At 36.5% G+C, this 22,819-nt stretch overlaps 1 protein-coding gene across 9 annotated transcripts in view; it reads left to right on the top strand.

The window, feature by feature from the left end:
* Positions 1–22,819, top strand: part of WDPCP (WD repeat containing planar cell polarity effector) — a 486,016-nt gene that overhangs the window by 439,326 nt on the left and 23,871 nt on the right. For 7 of the 9 annotated variants that reach the window (XM_077134366.1, XM_077134365.1, XM_077134367.1 and 4 more), the window contains one exon: positions 7,096–7,127. The exons of the other annotated variants lie outside the window; for them this stretch is intronic. In XM_077134366.1, coding sequence (XP_076990481.1) covers positions 7,096–7,127 — 32 coding nt within the window. The remainder of the gene's footprint in view (positions 1–7,095; positions 7,128–22,819) is intronic. 9 annotated transcript variants of the gene reach the window in all.

Genomic DNA, 22,819 nt, shown 5'->3' with positions numbered 1-22,819 from the left:
AAGATTTATATTTCCTACTTGGCGAGAGTGTGTTTATCGGTTTTCTGTCTCTTGGGAACAATGAAATTATCTAAAATTGAGAATGTTGATGGACTGTGGACTTGGGGCCCTCTACACGATACCCAGTAAATGTAGGTACCTTAAGGATGCACTGACAGAGAAGTAGATTGGTGAACGATGGTGCATACTTACGAACAAAGGTTGTGCTGCTACAAAAAGGAACAATGTCGTCAGGCATGCAACTACATGAATGAACATGTGGGACATTTGGTCACCTTTAGAAAATGCTTATAAGAAAACAGGAGCCTAGATTGTAAGCTTTTAGAACAGACACAAACAAGTTCAGTGTGGTGATTATTACTTCTGGATTTTGAGAGGCTGTTTAATATATAAAACCTGATATTTCGAGATAAGAATGAAGGTAAACAAGTTGGGGTTAAAGTAATTCAGAACATAGGGGTAAGTGAGACAGTGTCTATATTTTAGAACCACACATACTCTTTGAGACCAATGGAAGAAAGGCTTATTTGATCTGGACTGACATTCTTTGTACTGCATAATCTAATTCACCTATCTGTATAGCTCATTTGAACAATTGAAACACAGGAAGCATAGGATAAGAGGTCCTTTAATACTGTATAGATTATTGTAATGCCTGGAAAATTCCTAGGGTATATTAAGCAATAATCAAATAGTATTGGCAATTTGAGGGAGGGGAGGAAGAATGTGGAACTATTAAACCTTATCATCACAGAATACCCTAATACTGTGTCAAACTTTAGGGACACCCAAATCGATAGTCCATGCCCTGAATCATGAGGCTTGCTCTTGTGAAGCCTATGTAGGTAGCATAGAAGCTTACGCTGCCTATAGGGATGTGTAAGAGTTACTTTTGGAGGATCTCTGTTGTTCCTCAGATGTGGCCTCAGTCTCTCTAAGCCCAACTCTGCAAGTGAAATCATTGCCCTCCCCACTACATGGGACATGACATCCATGGGTGAAAGTCTCCCTGGCGATGTGGGAGAGGACTCCCAGGGATGAATCCATACCTGACACCATGGGATCAGCAATTCCATCCTGATCAAAAGGGGGAAAAGAAGTATAATTAATGAAGTATCAATGGCAGAGAGAATTCAGATAGAGTTGAGAGGCTACTCTGGAGGTGGCTCTTACACAAGCTTCAGGTAGACCTTGCTACCTCTCATAACCTGCCAACCCCCAACCAGGACCATTCCAGCCAATCCTAAAGAACACCTAAGGCAATTTATAAGATTCCACAAGGACTCCAGACAATAGAGTAACTTGCCAGAAACCAACAACCTCCAGATGGGTCCCTGGTCCAGATAACTCCTGAAAGCTAGCCCAGCCCCTCCAGAACATCAGATAGTTCCATCTCCCTACCCTATGTTAGTGACAGACCCTTCCAATATAAAAAATTTAGAATTACCATAGCCCAAACAACCCCAAGGAGAGGTATGGGAAGATTGAAGGTGATTGTGGAATTATACATAGAAGATAGGACTTAACAAATGAATATAAATGCTGAATCATTAAATTGATATCTCTTTTAGTCTCCAGTATTTTAGAGCAGCTAGAAGGAAAAATATAAAATTGTGAAATTGTAACCCATATCAAAGTCTGAAATATATTCTACAAGTAATTGTGATGCTGTGCTTTAAATGTATAGCTTTTATTGTTATTGTTCATTTAAAAAGAAGGGGGGAAAAGTCGATTGTGCTGATAAAAAAGTATTTAAGCCCTCTAGCCTATATTCTGGAGCAGCTAGAAGGAAAAATATGAGAGGATCGTACATAGCCCATGATAAACTTGGGATCTGTCCTGTAACCACTTGCTGAAGAGTGCTTTTAAAACTATTGCTTTTTTGTTTATTCGCTGTGTATATATGTTACACTATACAATAAAAAAAGTTAAAAAAAAAAATAGAAGTATTGGGTGGTGCAATTGGTGGCTCAGTGGCAGAATTCTCACCTTCCATGACGGAGACCCGGGTTCGATTTCAGAGCCTGTCCCTGCCAAAAAAGAAGAAAGAAAGAAAGAAAGTAGTAGTATTTTTATTGTAGTTTGCAGAAAAGACTGTCTAGGCCAGGGTTTAGCAAAGTACAGCCCAGGCCACCTCCTGGCTGCGACCTGTTTCTGCAGGACCTATTAGCTAGAATGTTTTTTACATTTTTAAATGGTTGAAAAATACCAAAAGAACAATATTTGTGACACATGAAATTGAGTTGAGTTTCAATGTCCATAAATAAAATTCTTTGAACATTTTTTATTGTGAAATATATAGAGAGAAAAGTGATAAATTTTAAAGTATAGTTTAACAAAGTAGTTATAGAGAAAATTTCAGAATATAGATGGGTTACAGTTCCACAATTTCAGGTATTTCCTTCTGGCTGTTTTAAAACACTAGGAACTAAAACAAAATTTATATATAATGATTCAGTAATCATAATCCTTTGTTAAATCCTAACTTCTCTGTTACAACTCCTCCTTCTCATTTGATCATTCTGTTAATCTTCAGGAATATTGGGGCAGTGAGCATTCTAACCTCCTGAAAAGGGGTGTCAAAAATACGGCGTAGGGGAATGCAACAGATTGATGTTCTGGGAGAGACTGGTACCTCTAAGTTGGAGGTTTTAAGTTTCTGAAAAATAAACAATGAATAAAACTTTTTATAGACTCTTAACGCCCTGGGTTTTATTTAGGGCACACTCATTCTTTTATATATCGTTTATGGTTGACTTACCATGGCAGAATAGAGTAGTGCTTGGCACACTGCAAACTGCACTGAGGCAGTTATAAATCCACAATGTTTCAAGTGCCACAAATATTGTTGTACCATGACATTTTATTTTATTTTTATTTTAATTAATAGTGCCTGTTCATTATATCAAAATAAGAAAAGAAATACAGACTTTGAATATCAACCTTTTAAGACTTAGGGAGTGTGGATTATTTTGTTAGAAGTTAAATGGCAAAACATTGTGTTTATTATGCAGTGAAACTTTAACCATACTAGAAAGAATACAATGTACATCAACATTACCAGATTTAGGACTCATCACAGTATTCCCAACTCATGGGCAAGCTATGATGAGAAAAATTAGAAAATTTGAAATCAAATATCTATTCATGGCAAAATTTCTTCCCCCAAATAAAAAAATGACAGTAAGGCTACGGATAGAGTAAGTTTTTGTTAGCCAAGCAAGGAAATCCATTTACTGATGGCAAGTTAATTGAATCATGTTTAAATGCACAGCTATATGATGATATTGTAAACCAGTGACTGTACACATTGGATGATTACATGATATACGACTACATAATATCTATCAATAAAAAATAAAAATAAAAAAAATTAATCATGTTTGACTATAGTAGCTGAAGAAATGTGTCCACTAAAAATAAACTTGTTTAAGACTGTTGGTTGTTCAGCAAGTATCATTGCTCAAAAAGTTAAGAATATTGGAAGCAATATCTATCAATAGTTGATTTTAAAACAAGACAAATGATTTTGAGAGGTTTTCCTTGGCTCTAGATGAGTTGGCATGTTACAGATACTGCCCTTCACTTGAAGAGTCAGTGCCGAGTTTGAAATGACTGAGAATTAGCTTCTTTAAGCAGTCTATGTGGAAAAACTGAGGGCAAGAATATTTTCAAAGACACTAAGAAAACACTAATTCAGTATGACCTACAATGGAATCTGTTGAAATGTATTATTACTGATGGTGATAAACATGTATTTAGAGGAGAAAATGGCTTAGTTGGGCAAATTTACAAAGCTTGTGAAAATGTAAGGTTTTTAAAACTTATTCATTGTATTTATTATTCATCAGCAGTTACCTGGCAGAAATTATTTAAATCTATCATACATGACTGAATCACTAGTGTCAATGATGAATTTCATTTGCTCTCATGGACTTAATCATCATCAGTTCCATGAATTTTGTCAGAAATAGAAGCTGAATATCCTGACTTGTCATTTACCACCCTGAAGTTGAATGCCTTAGCAGTGAAAAACTTTTATGATTTTTTTAAAACTCATAGCTGAGACAAAAAATTTTTGGAATGATAAAAACCACCATCAACTACTATTATCAAACTGAATGGCTCTGGAAATTAGTTTTTGGGGCAGAGGGGATAATGTTTCTTAACGAATTCAACCCAAATTATAAGGCAAAACAGTGTTTATAGTGAAATATATGGAAGTAAGGCTATATCAATGTTAATTAATGGTGTTTAAATAACAAACAGTGTCAGGTTATGCCAAAAGGGTTAACACAATAATTATATATAACATTACCACACAAATTTGCTGTGGATTATGTTTTCTGAATTTAGCTATAATAACCAATTGTCAGTTTTAGCACTGGAAGTCCCATATGCTGGGAAACTCCTTGGTCCCAGAAAATGGAGACAATTGATCTTGCCAATTTCAGCAAAATTTTTTGTTTGTTTGTTTTTGTACTTGGATGCAAGTGCAAAGGAGAATTCCATACTTTAAAATCCGTTCAACTGTGCAATTGAGGAGCATTCACCAAATCTTAAATTGGAAGTGATTGATCTGCAAAGTACTGACATACTAAAAGGCAAATATCAAGAAATCTTATAAAATAATATGCTGGTCATAAATTGTTATCAGTATTTGGTAGCACTTATTGTGTATAAGGACATTTTCAAGATGAAACACATAAAATCTCTCCAGAGATCAGCATTAATGGATGAACATTTGCAGTCAATATTGATGAGAACACTAACTTTGAACCCCAATTACATGAAATGGTAACCCCCCTGTGTTAGATTCAGTTGTCAACTTGGCCAGGTGAGCATACCTAGTCTTGTTGCTGCGGACATAAGCCAATGGTACGTGAACCTCATCTGTTGCTAATTACATCTGCAGTCAGCTAGGAGGCGTGTCTGCTGCAATGAGTGACGTTTGACTTAATTGGCTGGTGCTTAAATGAGAGAACGCAATGTAGCACAGCCTAAGCAGCTCAGCATTCCTCATCACAGCACTAGCAGCTCAGCCCAGGCCTTTGGAGATGCAGAAAGAAGTCACCCCGGGGAAAGTTGTTGGAGCCCAGGGACCTGGAGAGAAGACCAGCAGAGACTATCTTGTGCCTTCCACGTAAGAAAGAACCTCAGTGGAAAGTTAGCTGCCTTTCCTCTGAAGAATCAACAAAATAAATCCCCTTTTATTAAAAGCCAATCCGTCTCTGGTGTGTTGCATTCCCGCAGCTAGCAAACTAGAACACCCCCTATAAAAGAATTGCATTCTTCTTATTAGTAGACATGCATTACAAACATTTTATTCAATTATTATATTTTTAATTTCACCAATAAAAATTTGTGGAAAGCTGTGGTCTTTTTTTATATAACTACTTACATAACATCTTCAATTTGGCTTCTTGACCCACAAAACCTGTATTTACCAGGTGGCCCTTTTTAGAACATGGACCCCTGGTCTAGTCTAAGACAGAGTTAAAGGGTAGAGACTGTCATAGTTGAAAAGAAACTGAATAAGGCAGAAATATTGGCTTTTATTTTTAAAAAAAATCAACAGACCTAGTATATATTTAAAAGTCTACAATGTACCAGAATCCAAAGTATTCACTTCATTATACCAATCTCTTTAAAAAGGTATTGTGTCTATACTGATAGGTCTTAACAATTCTGCTACAGAGATTAATTTTCCTTTATATGAAAATTGGTATAGATTCAAGTAAAACCGACAGTGAATGATATGGTGAAACTTACTGTCTTTTAAAAAGTCAAAGGTAGTAAAGTTGTTTAGCTAAAAAATATCAAAGTTACATGGATAATAATATGATCTAAAAACTACACAAAGTATTCTGTGGTGTTTTTATGGTCTATGGAAGACCAGTAAAAAGCACACAAATTAAAGCAGGGTGGTATAAAGGAGACTTTATTGACCATTGGAGAGACAAAATATTGAAATAGTTTCCAAGAGAAATTGTTAATTTCATATCCTGGAGATCTTTGAGAATAACCTTCTTACTCTAGGATTTAAATGTTTACTTAACAGTAAGAGCCAATCCAATTTTTTAAAAATTTCAGATGTCCTATGAAAACATCACAACCCAGATTTCACACCATTTTAGAAATATTATGACATTTCTGAACTACATAGCTCAACAAAACATTCCAAACAAAAATGTCCAAAATAGCAAATAATTTAGTTCATGATAGACAAGTAACATTTATCTTTACAGACAGGTTATCATCCTAGACAATTACCTGGTGTTACCTGGTGTTAGGACAATGAGGAATAAGATGCTGCCCTTAAGGTCCAGAGAATTTATCTACTTGGGAAGATAAGTGAAATAAACAAAGGAAATAAATACTAAGATAACATAAGCCTAGTGCCAAAGGTGCACACAATGTAGTGTTATAAAAGAGAAGAAACATAATTGGGACTTACAAATACCATCAATTAAACACAATCACCTCTTTGAAGGATAAGAATACATAAATTAATGCCTACCTAATATCCATCAACAAGAAGTTCAATTGTGGCAATGATGACAATTTTTATCTCTCAGTCTAGAATCATAAAAACTTAAGTGATGGTGCCTCTTTTAAAAGCATCACTTTGATGTACTAAGCCATGGTCAGCAGGCATATCATTCCTATGAGAGCAGAGATCCATTAATCAATTACAGCATTCTTTCCTACTGAGCCAAAAGGACTCATAAAACTCAAAACAGTTTCCTAGATATCTACTGCTAACGAACCACTATTAGCACTTAGATGAAACTTACTTAATGCACAAGTTCTAAGGTATTATTACTTTAGGAACAGAAGGAAAAATACAGGTATAGTCTAATCATTTGGTTTCAGTGCAGACATTAGCACAGCATGAATGGATGAGAATATTTGGTACTTCCACACTGTTTTGAAATGTGGTTATTGCTTTCTCTAGAATTTTCAGCATTTTTAATGTCTAAGTTATGATTGTTTTAAGTATTTCTCATTTCAATGAAGAAATTCAAAAGTTTTGCTAATAATTTTTTTAAGGTCCTATTTTAGGATAACTAATATTTGTCATTTTTTTTTTAGAAGGGGAACTAAAAGAAGATTTCATAGAACAGGTAACATTTTCTCTTACTGTTAATCATTAGACATTTAAATTGCAAGAGGAAAGCATATTGTATTCATTAGTTTGAAGTCAGGAAATGCTGCCTATTGGTATACATTAACTGAGAACATCTTTTGAGAAAACTATTCGGTATTTCAAAGTTATGTATAATAAAATATATACAGATGAAAAGATATGGTATCTAGAATTAGCTTCAAAATATCCTATAGGATAAACCCATAGAAATAACATATTAAACACCAGTGTACTCACCACCCACAATTAATCTTCCTAAAAATTTTGAACATTTATTGAGTGCTTACTAGGCATCAGTCATGGTGCTGTTTTCATACACTTGCTACTCACAACACTTTATGGAGTGGTTTAATAAATCCTTTTCCTAGATGTGCAAACTGAGGTTTAGAGAGGTGGAACATAAACTCAAAGTTACTAGAGAAGCTAGGATACAAACCCAGGTTGGCATACCCAAGCCCATACTCCTAACCACATAGCAATTTTCCCAGTGTAGTCTACAGACCAATTGCATAGAATCATCTGGAGTGTTTGTAAAATTCATACTCTAAAGTTTGCAAGGACTTAATCAGATTATTTGATGAGTGGAGCTGGGGGGAGTGAAGATCTCAAGAGTACTCTTACGCATAAATAAATTTGAGAACGGTTGTAAGAAAAAATCCTGTAGGAAGAATGTAGAAGGGGTATAAATGGATTAAAGAATAGCCATGAGTTGATAATTTATGAAGTTGGGTGATGTATAATACAGCAGGTTAGATATACCATTCTCTCTGCTTTTGTATATGTTTAAAATGATCTCAAATAGAAAATTTGAAAATAAAAGTTTATAACAATGGAAATGTAAACCAAAACATTTTTATTGTATTTATAATACAATTTTTATAAGTAATACATATAAAAATACCATATATGAAGAGTGGTCCTGAACCCTGTTCCATATTCTGTTCCTAACATTACATTGTTCTTTTTGAGTTATGATGTCAGAGAAATCCCCACAATTTTAATAACAGTTCACAGCAGATTATAATTATGAAATGATTTAGGTGAGTCTTGAGTTTGACTGCTAGTGCAACAATTACTAGCATTATAACTTTGGACAAATAGTTTTATCTCTCTAAGCCTCAGCTTCTTCATCTGTAAAACAGACACTCCCACATATCCCATAGGCAAAATCACTCCTAGTTTCAAAACTACTGCTCTAGAGAAATCCTTACACAACACTGACTCTGCAAATTCAAAAACATAGAAATTTGTAAATCCACAAAAAGAGAAAATAAAAAACTATCTATAATCCCACCATCCAGAGATAATCGTCAACATTACCAGCACCAATTTGCATTCCTCTTCCTCCATCTGCACTTAAAGCCCTAAATTTTGTATGAATCATTCCCTCCTGGCCCTTTTCTTCCTATATGTGGCTTTTCTCCTAACTAGCACAACATTTCATTCTACATGTTTTGAACTCTCGTATACAAATGGAAAAATAGGGTATTATTCTTAATTTGCTTTTTTCACCCAATATTACATTTTTGAAATTCATCTGTGCTAATGTATGTAGGTATAAGTTCGTTAATTTTCAATATTGCATAGTAGTCCACTGAACGAATACCATAATACTGTCTAGTCTACTGGGGATGGATATTTGAGTTGTTTCCATGTGTTTCAACAATACTGATGGGTAGGCTACATATCCCTAAGATATATACCTAGGAGTAGAATTCTGGTTATAGATGATATACATCTTTAAATTTAAGAAAGAGTGATATATCAGATAAAGCTCTAGTAACCAGAATATATAAAGAGATGGTTCAACTCAACAACAGAAAGAAAGACAACCCAATTACAAAACGGGCAAAAGACTTGAACAGACATTTCTCAGAAGAGGAAATACAAATGGCCAAAAGGCATATGAAAATATGCTCAACTTCCCTGGCTATTAGGAAAATGCAAATCAAAACCACAATGAGATATCATCTCACACCCACCAGAATGGCCATTACCAATAAAACAGAAACAACAAGTGCTAGAGAGGATGTGGAAAAAGAGGCACACTTATCGTCTGTTGGTGGGAATGTCAAATGGTACAACCACTGTGGAAGGCAGTTTGGCAGTTCCTCAGGAAGCTAAGTATAGAATAGCCATATGATCTGGCAATACCATTGCTAGGTATCTACTCAAAGGACATGAGGGCAAGGACAAAAACGGACATTTGCACACCAATGTTTATAGCAGCAGCATTTACAATTGCCAAGAGATGGAAACAGCCCAAATGTCCATCAACAGATGAGTGACTAAACAAGCTGTGGTATATAGATATGATGGAATATTATGCAGTGGTAAGACAATAAAGTTATGAAGTATGTAACAACATGGATGAACCTCAAGGACATTATGCTGAATGAGATTAGCCAGAAACAAAAGGACAAATACTGTATGGTCTCACTGATATGAATTGACATTAGTGAATGAACTTGGAGAATTTCATTGGTAACAGAGACCATCAGGAGATAGAAATAGGGTAAGATATTGGGTAATTGAAGCTGAACAGATATAGACTGTGCAACAGGACTGATTGTAGAAATTCAGAAATGGATAGCACAATACTACATAACTGCAATACAATAATGTTAGAACACTGAATGAAGCTGAATGTGAGAGAGATACAGGGAGGAGGCCTGGGGGCACAAATGAAATCAGAAGGAAAGATAGATGATAAAGACTGAGATGGTATGATCTAGAAATGCAAAGAGTGTATAATGATAGTGACTAAATGTACAAATTTAAAAATGTTTTTGCATGAGGAAGAACAAAGGAATGTCAGTACTGCACGGTATTGAAAATAGATGGTAATTCATATTTTAAAACTTTAACATATGTGTAAGACCAAAGCAAAAAATGTATATTTGGTACAAAATTTATATTTTTACTAGTGCATTTCCTAATATAACTTATGTGGACAACTTAATTGAACACCATAGTACATGGAACCTTGAGTACATCATGTGACTTTGTAGGTTTGTCCAGAATGATGGATACCCTGATAAATCCCAGAGTGATTTGAACAGTGAATAAAAAAGTATTTGCAAAGCCCCTTGGGGGAATGATGAGAAAGGGGAAAATTCAAGTTCCCCATGTAGAGAATCCCTGATATTCTCACAAACAGTGGGGACAACCAAAGCAATAGGCTGAGCCCTCAATCTTGGGATTTGTTCATATGAAACTTAACCCCACAAAGGATAGGCTAAGCCTACTTAAAATTAGGCCTAAGAGCCACCCCCAGAGAACCTCTTTTGTTGCTCAGATGTGGCCTCTCTCTCTCAGCCAATACAACAAACAAACTCACTGCCCTCCCCCTCTCTACATGGGACATGACTCCCAGGGGTGTGGACCTTCCTGGCAACCTGGGACAGAAATCCTAGAATGAGCTGGGACTCTGCATCAAGGGATTGAAAAAACCTTCTCAACCAAAAGGGGGAAGAGTGAAATGAGACAAAATAAAATGTCAATGGCTGAGATATTCCAAACAGAATCGAGAGGTTATCCTGGAGGTTACTCTTACGCATTAAATAGATATCACCTTGTTAGTCAAGATGTAATGGAGATGCTGGAGGGAACTGCCTGAAAATGTAGAGCTGTGTTCCAGTAGCCATGTTTCTTGAAGATGATTGTATAACGATATAGTTTTCACAATGTGACTGTGTGATTGTGAAAACCTTGTGTCTGATGCTCCTTGTATCTACCTTATCAATGGATGATTAAAACATATGGATTAAAAATAAATAAGTAATGGGGGAACAAATGTTAAAATAAATTTAGTAGATTGAAATACTGATGATTGGTGAGGGGCGAGGTATGATATATATGAATTTTTTTCTGTTTTCTTTTTGTTTTTTCTGGACTGATGCAAATGTTCCTAGAGGTGCTCATGGTGATGAATATACAACTATGTGATAATATTGTGAGTTACTGTTTATATACCAAGGATGGAATGATCAGATTGTAAAAATGCTCGTGTTTGTACGTTGCTATGTTTATAAATAAATATTTATATAAATAAATAAATTTAAGAAAGAATTCCAATTTTATTCCAACACTGTTTTACCAATTTCCATTCTCACCAGCCAAATATCAGTTTCCACTACTTGACAATCTTGCTAATACTTATTATTGATAGATTTTTAAGTTATTGCCATTTCTAGGAGTTATGAAATGGTCTCTTGGGTTTAATTTCATTTGCCTGATCAATAATGTTTTTGATCATTTGTGTTTCTTATTCCTTGAAATTCCTACTCCTGTCTTTTACTCTTTTCCTATTAAGTTCTTTAATTTTTTTCTCACTGGAGTTTTTTCTCACTAAGAGTTCTTTATATATTCTGGATATTATTACCTTGCTGATGTTACAGATAACTTCTCTTAGTTTGCTCCTTTTCTCTTCCCTATCTTTATGAATGAAAAAAGAAATTCAACTACATTAAAGATAAGAATGTATCTCTTTTCCTTTATGATATGCTTTTTATGTCTTAAGAAATCCTTCCTCCAATAACTGGTAAAGAGATCAGATCAGTAATCAAAACCTCCCTGCAACAACAACAAAAAAAGACCAGATGGCTTCACTGACAGAATTTTACCACACATTCCAAAATTTAACACCAATCCTGCTTAAACTCTTCCAAAAAGTTTAAGAGAGGAAACTACTTCCCAACTCATCTGTGAGGCCAGCTTCGCCATAATACCAAAGCCAGAGAACGTTATCCCAAGAAAGGAAAATTACAGGCCAATATTCCTCCTGAACACAGATGCCAAAATCCTCAACAAAATACTAGCAAACTTAATGCAAAAGCACATGAAAAGAATTATACACCATGACCAATTGATATTTATCCCAGGAGTGCAAGAGATGTTCAACATAAAAAAAAAAAAAAACAGCAATTAATGTAATACCACATTAGCAGAACAAAGGGTTAAAAAAAAAAACACATGATCATCCCAATTGATGCAGAAACAGCATTTGACAAAATCCAACATCCTTTCATGATATAAACACTCAGAAAACTAGGATTAGAAAGGAACTCTCTCAGCGTGATGAAACATATATATGAAAAACCCATAACTAACATCCTACTGAAGGGGAAAGAATGAAATTTTTCTTCTTAAATCAGGAACAAGACAAGGATGTCCACTGACACAACTGTTAATTCAACATTGCACTGGAAGCTCTAGCCAGAGCATTTAGGCATGAAAAAGAAATAAAAGGTATCCAAATTGGAAAGGAAGAAGTAAAACTTTCCCTAATTGCAGATGGCATGATCCTATATAGAGAAAATCCTGCAAAATCCACAAGAAATGTACTACAACTAATAAATTCACAAAAGTTTCAAGGTAAAAGATCTATACATTAAAATCATTAATGTTTCTATATACTAGTAATGAACAATCTGGAAGAAGAAATCAAATGAAATTACATTTACAATAGCAACTAAAAGAATGAAATAGCTAAGAATAAATCTGATGGAGGCTGTAGAAGACTTATACATGGAAAACCACAAATGTTGCTGAAAGAAATTGAAGAAGACCTAAATAAATGGGAGAACATTCTGTGTTCATAGACTGGAAGATAAAATATTGGTGTCTATTCTACCCTAAGCAATTTACACTCAACATAATTCCAATAAAAATTCCAATAATATTGCCTGATCAAGGTAATAGAGTGAGATGCCTCAGGGCTTTGTCCTCCCTCAGAAGTTTTGAACAACCAGCAAGAACTGGCAGAAACATCTTTCCCAAAGTACCAATAAATAGATAAAGGACTTCAGTCACAGTCACAAATCAAGAAAAAAGCTGCAAATCAAGAAAAGGAAAAGGCCACTTAAAAGTGGTAGGATCTTGTGGTGTGGGTCCCTATTCTCAGTTCTGGAGGAAGCACAGTAACTCTCATGCACACAACAGGAGTGTGTGTGTCTGGCCCAGTCTGCCTGGTGTGGCCTGAGGGACTTACTGTCCCAGAACTTGCCCTGCATGTAAAAGATAGCTCACCAAGCTCTACTATAGAACACTGTGGGAGAATAGTCAAGTGGCTGGCTGGGGTAAGGGATTGTTGGCTATAGGATATATAGTTTAATACCTGAGACCATGAGGAAACTGTTTCCTAGGGTAGAGGTGACATTTGTATCCCTGTAAACAGGGCAATTCCTAGGGCCACATGCACATGTCCAAGATAAAATACATGTGCAGAAAGGATCGGGTGGGCTCCTATACTTAGGCCTGGAGCTATTCTCTAAACTCATTGTATGAATAAACTCTGAAGGAGAGCACTTAAACAGGTAAATCTGCAAAGACTGTGAAAGGTGATTTTTGTTATTGTTCTTTTTTTTTGTCTTTGGGCTCCTGCCATTCAAGGAAAGCTTTGTCATAACACTAGCTAGATATAAGCTTAAGGAACAGCAGCCTCAGAGACTAAAATTCCAATGATAACAATTAAAATATCAAAATGTTCATATTTCAACAAAAGATAGAAAACATAGTAAGAAATAGGAAGTGATGGCCTAGAAAAAGGAGAAAATTAAAGCATTAGAAACCTTCAAAAAGGAGGACCAGACTTAGGACATATGAGACAGAGATTTTAAAAAATTGTTCCTAAATATGCTCAAATTGCTAAGGGAAAACATGGACAATGAAATAAAGGAAACCAGGGAAATGATAGATAAACCCAGAAAGAATATCAATAGAGAGCTGAAAATTCTGAAAAGGAACCAAACAGCTGAAGATCACAGCCACAGACATTAAAAATTCCCTAGAAGGATTCAACAGCAGACTGGAGCTGGTAGAAAGAAAGAATCCGTGAATTTGAAAATAAGATGATTGAATTCATATAGCCTGAGTAACAGAAAAAGGAAAGAGTGAAGAAAAGTGAACAGAGACTGAGAATCTGTGGAATACTATCAAGTTTACCAATATACACATGTGGGAGTCCCTGAAGAAGAAAGAGAGAAGGAGCAGAGAGAATATTCAAAGAAATAATGGCTGAAAACTTCCAAACTGTAACAAAAGACATGAACATACACATGAAATGAAATGACAATAGACAAAAGATAACAACTGCATGAAGAAATAAAGATCTCTGGTAAGAGTAAAAACTTAGGTAATTATAAATGCCAATACTATTATATTTTTTATTTGGATCTCTACTGTTTACTTCCTGTAGGATCTAAAAGGCAAATGCATACAGTGTAGGGGTAAATCAGTGATTTGAGCTCATATTACATAAATATCAAAGATACGCTATTAGAATATATCTAATAGAGACAAAAATTAGAGTACAGGTTGCCAGGAGCAGAGGACAGGGGAAATGGAAAGTTAATGCAAAATGGGTATACGAATTCTGTTTGTGGTTAAAGGGAAGATTGTAGTAATGGATAGAAGTGAGGGTACTGCAACATTGTGCATGTGATTAACCTCAATGAATGGTATGCTTGGAAGTGGTTGAGATGGGAAAGTTTATGTTGTATATGTGTTCCCACAAAAAAAAAAAAAAGGAGCAACTAATGAACCAGTAACAACTAAAGGCAACACATGATCTTGGATCTAATAAGGAAGGAGAAGAGGATTAAAAGGATATTATTAGGACATATGAAAAATTGGAATATAGACTGTAAGGTTTAGATCAGTATGAATTTCTTGAACTTGGTAACTGCATTTAAGGTGGATACATAGGTATATTAGTCAGCATTCTCTAGAGAAACAGAACCAACAGGAGAGATCTGTAAATATGAGGTTTATAAAGATGTCTCACACAACTGTGGGAATGTAAGAGTCCAAAATCCATAGGGCAGGCTGTGAAGCTGGGAGCACCAAAAAAGGGTCTGGATGAACTCCACAAAAGAGGCTCGCTAGTTGAAGAAACAGTGAAAATTCTCTCTTCTCCCTTAAAAGTCTCCATACACTTGGCTCAAATCCCCTGGTTAGATTATCTCATTTGCAGGAGACACACCCTTAGTTGATGATAGGTGTAATCATCCACAGCTGCTATCAGCTGACTGATGATTTAATCATCCAGCCTTCCAATTTACTGACTGGCCATGAAATATCCTTGCAGCAATGGTTAGGCCAATGCTTGCTTGACCAGGCAGTGGGCATCATCATCTGGCCAAGTTGACACAAGAACCTAACCAACACAATAGGTGAATACCCTTAGTCTTAGGAAATATGTATTTCAGTATTAAGTGTCCAAGGAGTATGAGATATCCTCCTACCTTCTAGTGTTCAGAAAATGGATAGACAGACAAACAGATGGATAGAGAGATGGATAGATAAAATGATAAGGCAAATGTGACAAAGTGTTAAGAATTGGTAGGTCTGGGTATCTGAAGGGATAGGCATATGTTGGAGTTCTCTATATAAGTTTTTTGTTATTTTTGTAACTGTCCTATCAGTTTGAAAGTATTCAAAATAAGAAGTTTACAATTTAAGTAGAAATGATGCATAAACAGAAATCATATTCCACATGCACATTGCTTTTTAATCTAACATTATGGAATGAATGATACCTAAATGCTGCATAACATTTTCCAGTATCATTAAATATTACTCAGAAATATGGCTTTTAGTGGCTACATATTTCATTGTGTCAGTATCCTATAAATTAACCTTTATGTAGATTCCTATTTTTCTAACATAAATAAAACTCTGGTGATCATCTTCTAAAACCTTCTACAGCCATCTTTATAGAAATGGAGAAACTGACCATCAAATTCATATGGAAGGAGCAGGACCTCCAATACCCAAAATCATCTTGAAAAAGAACAAATATAGAGGACTCACACTTCTGATTTGAAAACTTATTACAAAGCAACAGTAATCAAAACTGTGTTAGTACAAGGACAGACATATCAACCAATGGAATAGAATTGACAGTTCAGAAATAAACCCTCACATCTATGATAGACTAATTTTTGACAAGGGTGCCACATCTACTCAGTGGGGAACAAGTATTCTCTTCAATAAATAGTGCTAAAAGAACTGGATAGCCACGTGCAAAAGAATGAATATGAATCCCTACCTCATACCATATACAAAGATTAATTTAAAATGAATCAAAGATCTAAATATAAGAATAAAAACTAAAAAACTCCTAGAAGAAAATATAGGGAAACATCCTTAGGACCCTGTGTTAGGCAATCATTTCTTAGACTTTCCATGAAAAGCACACACAACAAATGGAAAAATATATAGATTAGTGGGACTCTATCAAAATTCAAAATATCTGTTTTATCAAAGGACTTTATCAAGAAAGTTAAAAGGCAACTACAAAATGGAGATTTAAGGTTTTAATATCTAGGATAGATAAGGAACCCCTACAACTCAAGAAAAAAACAAACAACCCAATTTCAAAATAGGAAAAAGACTTGAATAGACAGCTCTCCAAAGAAGTTATACAAATGACCAATAAGCACATAAAAAGATGCTCTAAGTCATTACCCATCAGGGAAATGCAAATCAAAAGAACAATGAGATACCACTTCATACCCTCTAGAATGCCTACTATATAAAAAAGGAAAATAATAAGTGTTGGTGAGGATGTGGAGAAAAGGAACCCTGGTCCATTGTTGGTGGGACTGTAAAATGGTGCAGCCACTGTGGAAACCAGTTTGGCTGTTCCTAAGAAAGTTTAGAATTATCACATGACCTGGCAATCCCACTTTGAGGTATATACCCCAAAGAATTGAAAACTGGGACTCAAACAGAGTTTGCACACCAGTGTTCATAGTACCATTATTCACAGCTGTCAAAAGGTGGAAGCAGTCCAAGTGTCCATAAACAAATGAATGGATGAATAAAATGTGGAATATACATAAAAAGGAATATTATTTGCTGTTCTAGTTTGCTAGCTGCCAGAATGCAATACCAGAAACAGAATGGCTTTTAAAAAGGTGAATTTAATAAATTGCTAGTTCACAATTCTAAGGCCGAAAAAATGTCCCAATTAAAACAACTCTATAGAAATGTCCAATCAAAGGCATCCAGGGAAAGATACCTTGGTTCAAGAAGGCTAATGAAGTTCAGGGTTTCTCTCTCAGGTAGAAGGCACATGGTGAACACGGTCAGGGTTCCTCTTTCATCTGGAAGGGCACATGGCGAACACAGCATCATCTGCTAGCTTCTTCTCCTGGCTTCCTGTTTCATGAAGCTCCCTGGGAGGTGTTTTCCTTCTTCATCTCCAAAGCACTGGCTGATGGACTCTCTGTTTCGTGGTGTTATAGCATTCTCTGCTCTCTCTGAATCTCTCATTCTCCAAAACGTTTCCTCTTTTATAGGACTCCAGTAAACCAATCAAGACCCACCCAAATGGGTGGAGACATGTCATCACCTAATCCAGTTTAACAACCACTCTTGACTAAATCACATCTCCAGGGAGATGATCTGATCACAGTTTCAAACATACAGTATTGAATAGGGATTATTCTGCCTTTATGAAATGGGATTAGGATTAAAACATGGCTTTTCTAGGGGACATACATCCTTTCAAACCAGCACATTTGCCATAAAAAGGAATGAAGTTCTGATGCATGCTACAACACTGATGAACCTTGAAGATAACCATGTTGAGATAAATTAAGCTGTACACAAATGATAAATATTGTATAATCTCACTTATATGAAATAAACAGAATTTGCAAATTCATGTTAGAAATTAGAATACAGGTTTCTGGGCACAGGGGGATGAGTGGGGAGTTTATGCCTAAATGGGACAGAATTTCTATTTTGGTTAATGGGGAAGTGTTGCCAATGCATGATGATGATGAAGGCTCAACTTTGTATATGTAATCAATACCACTGAAATATATATTTGTAAATGGATAAAATGAGAAATTTTAGGTTGTATGTAGGTTACCAGAAAAAAATACATAAAACTGTATAATAGCCCATAACTCGTGGAGTGCTTGGACCACGTGCACCTCCTCCGCCACCAGCCTCGACAGCCTTGCCACCCTCACCTTTCCTCCTCCAGAACAGTTACTGGGGGAGTGGAGAGGATACAGAGGAGCTCCCAGAGCCACGACGGAGATCAAAGGGACGGCGTACCCCATCCTGGAACAGCTGACTGTCTGGGAGAACCAGCTCTGGTGAGATCGCGGAGGGGCGCGGGCTTTCCCGGGCGGGATGGCAAGCGGCCGGAGTCCTTCCCTTCCTCCTTCCCAGGCCAGCTGGCAGAATTGGGCAGGCGGTCCCCTCGGGCCGTGGTGGCTGGCACCCCCACCACGCGAGGCACCCCGGACCAACTGAGAGAGTTGGGTCAGAAATCCCCAGAACGCGGAAAACAGTGACTGGGGGGCGTCCCTTCCAAACACGTGACTCCCCGGTCAGGCTGGGAATGGTGCACTCTCCCAGGCTGCGGCGGCTGGCGCCCTCCCGCCACGCTTGGCGCCCCGGGCCGACTAGGAAATTCAGTCGGGCGCTCTCCCGGGCTGCAGCGGCCGGCGACCCTCCCCGCGTTCGGACCCCCGGGCCGGCTGGCACTCTTCCAAGCCGCTTTGGCTGGCGAACCTCCCCCACGGCGAGAGTTTTCCAAAGTTAAAGGACCCACAGCACCTTTTACTGGTGGAACCCGCAGACAAACGTGTGCCACGAGCGCCACCTACTGGGCAGGATAAGAAAAACAGAATCCAGAGATTTCACAGAAAAATCTTTCAACCTGTTGGGTCCAACACCCAGGGAAATCTGACTAAATGCCCAGACACTAGCATAAGATAATGGATCACGCTCAGAAGATTGAAAATATGGCCCAGTCAAAGGAACAAACCAACAGTTCAAATGAGATACAGGAGCTGAAACAACTAATGCTGAATATATGAACAGAAATGGAAAACCTCTTCAAAAACGAAATCGATAAATTGAGGGAGGACATGAAGAAGACATGGGCTGAACAAAAAGAAGAAATAGAAAAACTGAAAAAACAAATCACAGAGCTTATGGAAGTGAAGGATAAAGTAGAAAAGATGGAAAAAACAATGGATACCTACAATGATAGATTTAAAGAGACAGAAGATAGAATTAGTGATTTGGAGGATGGAACATCTGAATTCCAAAAAGAAACATAAATTATCGGGAAAAGAATGGAAAAATTTGAACAGGGTATCACGGAACTCAAGGACAATATGAACCGCACAAATATACGTGTTGTGGGTGTCCCAGAGGGAGAAGAGAAGGGAAAAGGAGGAGAAAAACTAATGGAAGAAATTATCACTGAAAATTTCCCAACTTTTATGAAAGACCTAAAATTACAGATCCAAGAAGTGCAGCGCACCCCAAAGAGATTAGACCCAAATAGGCGTTCTCCAAGACACTTACTAGTTAGAATGTAAGAGGTCAAAGAGAAAGTGAGGATCTTGAAAGCAGCAAGAAAAAAACAATCCATCACATACAAGGGAAACCCAATAAGACTATGTGTAGATTTCTCAGCAGAAACCATGGAAGCTAGAAGACAGTGGTATGATATATTTAAATTACTAAAAGAGAAAAACTGCCAACCAAGACTTCTATATCCAGCAAAATTGTCCTTCAAAAATGAGGGAGAAATTAAAACATTCTCAGACAAAAAGTCACTGAGAGAATTTGTGACCAAGAGACCAGCTCTGCAAGAAATATTAAAGGGAGCACTAGAGTCAGATACGAAAAGACAGAAGAGAGAGGTATGGAGAAGAGTGTAGAAAGAAGGAAAGTCAGATATGATATATATAATACAAAAGGCAAAATGGTAGAGGAAAATATTATCCAAACAGTAATAACACTAAATGTTAATGGACTGAATTCCCCAATCAAAAGACATAGACTGGCAGAATGGATTAAAAAACAGGATCCTTCTATATGCTGTCTACAGGAAACACATCTTAGACCCAAAGATAAACATAGGTTGAAAGTGAAAGGTTGGGAAAAGATATTTCATGCAAATAACAACCAGAAAAGAGCAGGAGTGGCTATACTAATATCCAACAAATTAGACTTCAAATGTAAAACAGTTAAAAGAGACAAAGAAGGACACTATATACTAATAAAAGGAACAATAAAACAAGAAGACATAACAATCATAAATATTTATGCACTGAACCAGAATGCCCCAAAATACGTGAGGAATACACTGCAAACACTGAAAAGGGAAATAGACACATATACCATAATAGTTGGAGACTTCAATTCACCACTCTCATCAATGGACAGAACATCTAGACAGAGGATCAATAAAGAAATAGAGAATCTGAACATTACTATAAATGAGCTAGACTTAACAGACATTTATAGGACATTACATCCCACAACAGCAGGATACACCTTTTTCCCAAGTGCTCATGGATCATTCTCAAAGATAGACCATATGCTGGGTCACAAAGCAAGTCTTAACAAATTTAAAAAGATTGAAATCATACACAACACTTTCTCGGATCATAAAGGAATGAAGTTGGAAATCAATAATAGGCAGAGTGGCAGAAAATTCACAAATACGTGGAGGCTCAACAACACACTCTTAAACAACGAGTGGGTCAAAGAAGAAATTGCAAGAGAAATTAGTAAATACCTAGAGGCAAATGAAAATGAAAACACAACATATCAAAACTTATGGGACGCAGCAAAGGCAGTGCTAAGAGGGAAATTTATTGCCCTAAATGCCTATATCAGAAAAGAAGAAAAGGCAAAAATGCAGGAATTAACTGTCCACTTGGAAGAACTGGAGAAAGAACAGCAAACTAATCCCAAAACAAGCAAAAGGAAAGAAATAACAAAGATTAGAGCAGAAATAAATGAAATTGAAAACATGAAAAGGATAGAGAAAATCAATAAGACCCGAAGTTGGTTCTACGAGAAAATCAATAAGATTGATGGGCCCTTAGCAAGATTGACAAAAAGAAGAAGAGAGAGGATGCAAATAAATAAGATCAGAAATGGAAGAGGAGACATAACTACTGACCTCACAGAAATAAAGGAGGTAATAACAGGATACTATGAACAACTTTACGCTAATAAATACAACAATTTAGATGAAATGGATGGGTTCCTGGAAAGACATGAACAACCAGCTTTGACTCAAGAAGAAATAGATGACCTCAACAAACCAATCACAAGTAAAGAAATTGAATTAGTCATTCAAAAGCTTCCTAAAAAGAAAAGTCCAGGACCAGACGGCTTCACATGTGAATTCTATCAAACATTCCAGAAAGAATTAGTACCAACTCTCCTCAAACCCCATTCACAATTGCAACTAAAAGAATAAAATACCTAGGGATAAATTTAACTAAAGAGACAAAAAACCTATATAAAGAAAACTACAAAAAACTGCTAAAAGAAATCACAGAAGACCTAAATAGATGGAAGGGCATACCGTGTTCATGGATTGGAAGACTAAATATAGTTAAGATGCCAATGCTACCTAAATTGATCTACAGATTCAATGTAATACCAATCAAAATCCCAACAACTTATTTTTCAGAAATAGAAAAAACAACAAGCAAATTTATCTGGAAGGGCAGGGTGCCCCGAATTTCTAAAAACATCTTGAGGAAAAAAAACGAAGCTGGAGGTCTCGCGCTGCCTGACTTTAAGGCATATTATGAAACCACAGTGGTCAAAACAGCATGGTATTGGCATAAAGATAGATATATCGACCAATGGAATCGGATAGAGTGCTCAGATATAGACCCTCTCATCTATGGACATTTGATCTCTGATAAGGCAGTCAAGCCAACTCACCTGGGACAGAACAGTCTCTTCAATAAATGGTGCCTAGAGAACTGGATATCCATATGCAAAAGAATGAAAGAAGACCCATATCTCACACCCTATACAAAAGTTAACTCAAAATGGATCAAAGATCTAAACATTAGGTCTAAGACCATAAAACAGTTAGAGGAAAATGTAGGGAGATATCTTATGAAACTTACAGTTGGAGGCAGTTTTATGGACCTTAAACCTAAAGCAAGAGCACTGAAGAAAGAAAGAAAGAAATTGGAGCTCCTCAAAATTAAGCACTTTTGTGCATCAGAGAACTTCATCAAGAAAGTAGAAAGACAGCCTACACAATGGGAGATAATATTTGGAAATGACATATCAGATAAAGGTCTAGTATCCAGAATTTATAAAGAGATTGTTCAACTCAACAACAAAAAGACAGCCAACCCAATTACAAAATGGGAAAAAGACTTGAACAGACACCTACCAGAAGAGGAAGTATAAATGGCCAAAAGGCACATGAAGAGATGCTCAATGTCCCTGGCCATTAGAGAAATGCAAATCAAAACCACAATGAGATATCATCTCACACCCACCAGAATGGCCATTATCAACAAAACAGAAAATGACAAGTGCTGGAGAGAATGCGGAGAAAGAGGCACACTTATCCACTGTTGGTGGGAATGTCAAATGGTGCAGCCACTGTGGAAGGCAGTTTGGCGGTTCCTCAAAAAGCTGAATATAGAATTGCCATACGACCCATTGAATTCCCATTGCTGGGAATCTACTCAAAGGAATTAAGGGCAAAAACTCAAACGGACATTTGTACACCAATGTTTATAGCAGCGTTATTTACAATTGCAAAGAGATGGAAACAGCCGAAATGTCCATCAACAGACGAGTGGCTAAACAAACTGTGGTATATGCATACGATGGAATATTATGCAGCTTTAAGAC

This window comes from Tamandua tetradactyla, chromosome 17, assembly GCF_023851605.1.
Source record: "Tamandua tetradactyla isolate mTamTet1 chromosome 17, mTamTet1.pri, whole genome shotgun sequence".
Lineage (NCBI taxonomy): Eukaryota > Metazoa > Chordata > Mammalia > Pilosa > Myrmecophagidae > Tamandua > Tamandua tetradactyla.
The sequence above is the reverse complement of the archived record's forward strand: the minus strand, read 5'-3'. Positions and strand labels throughout refer to the sequence as shown.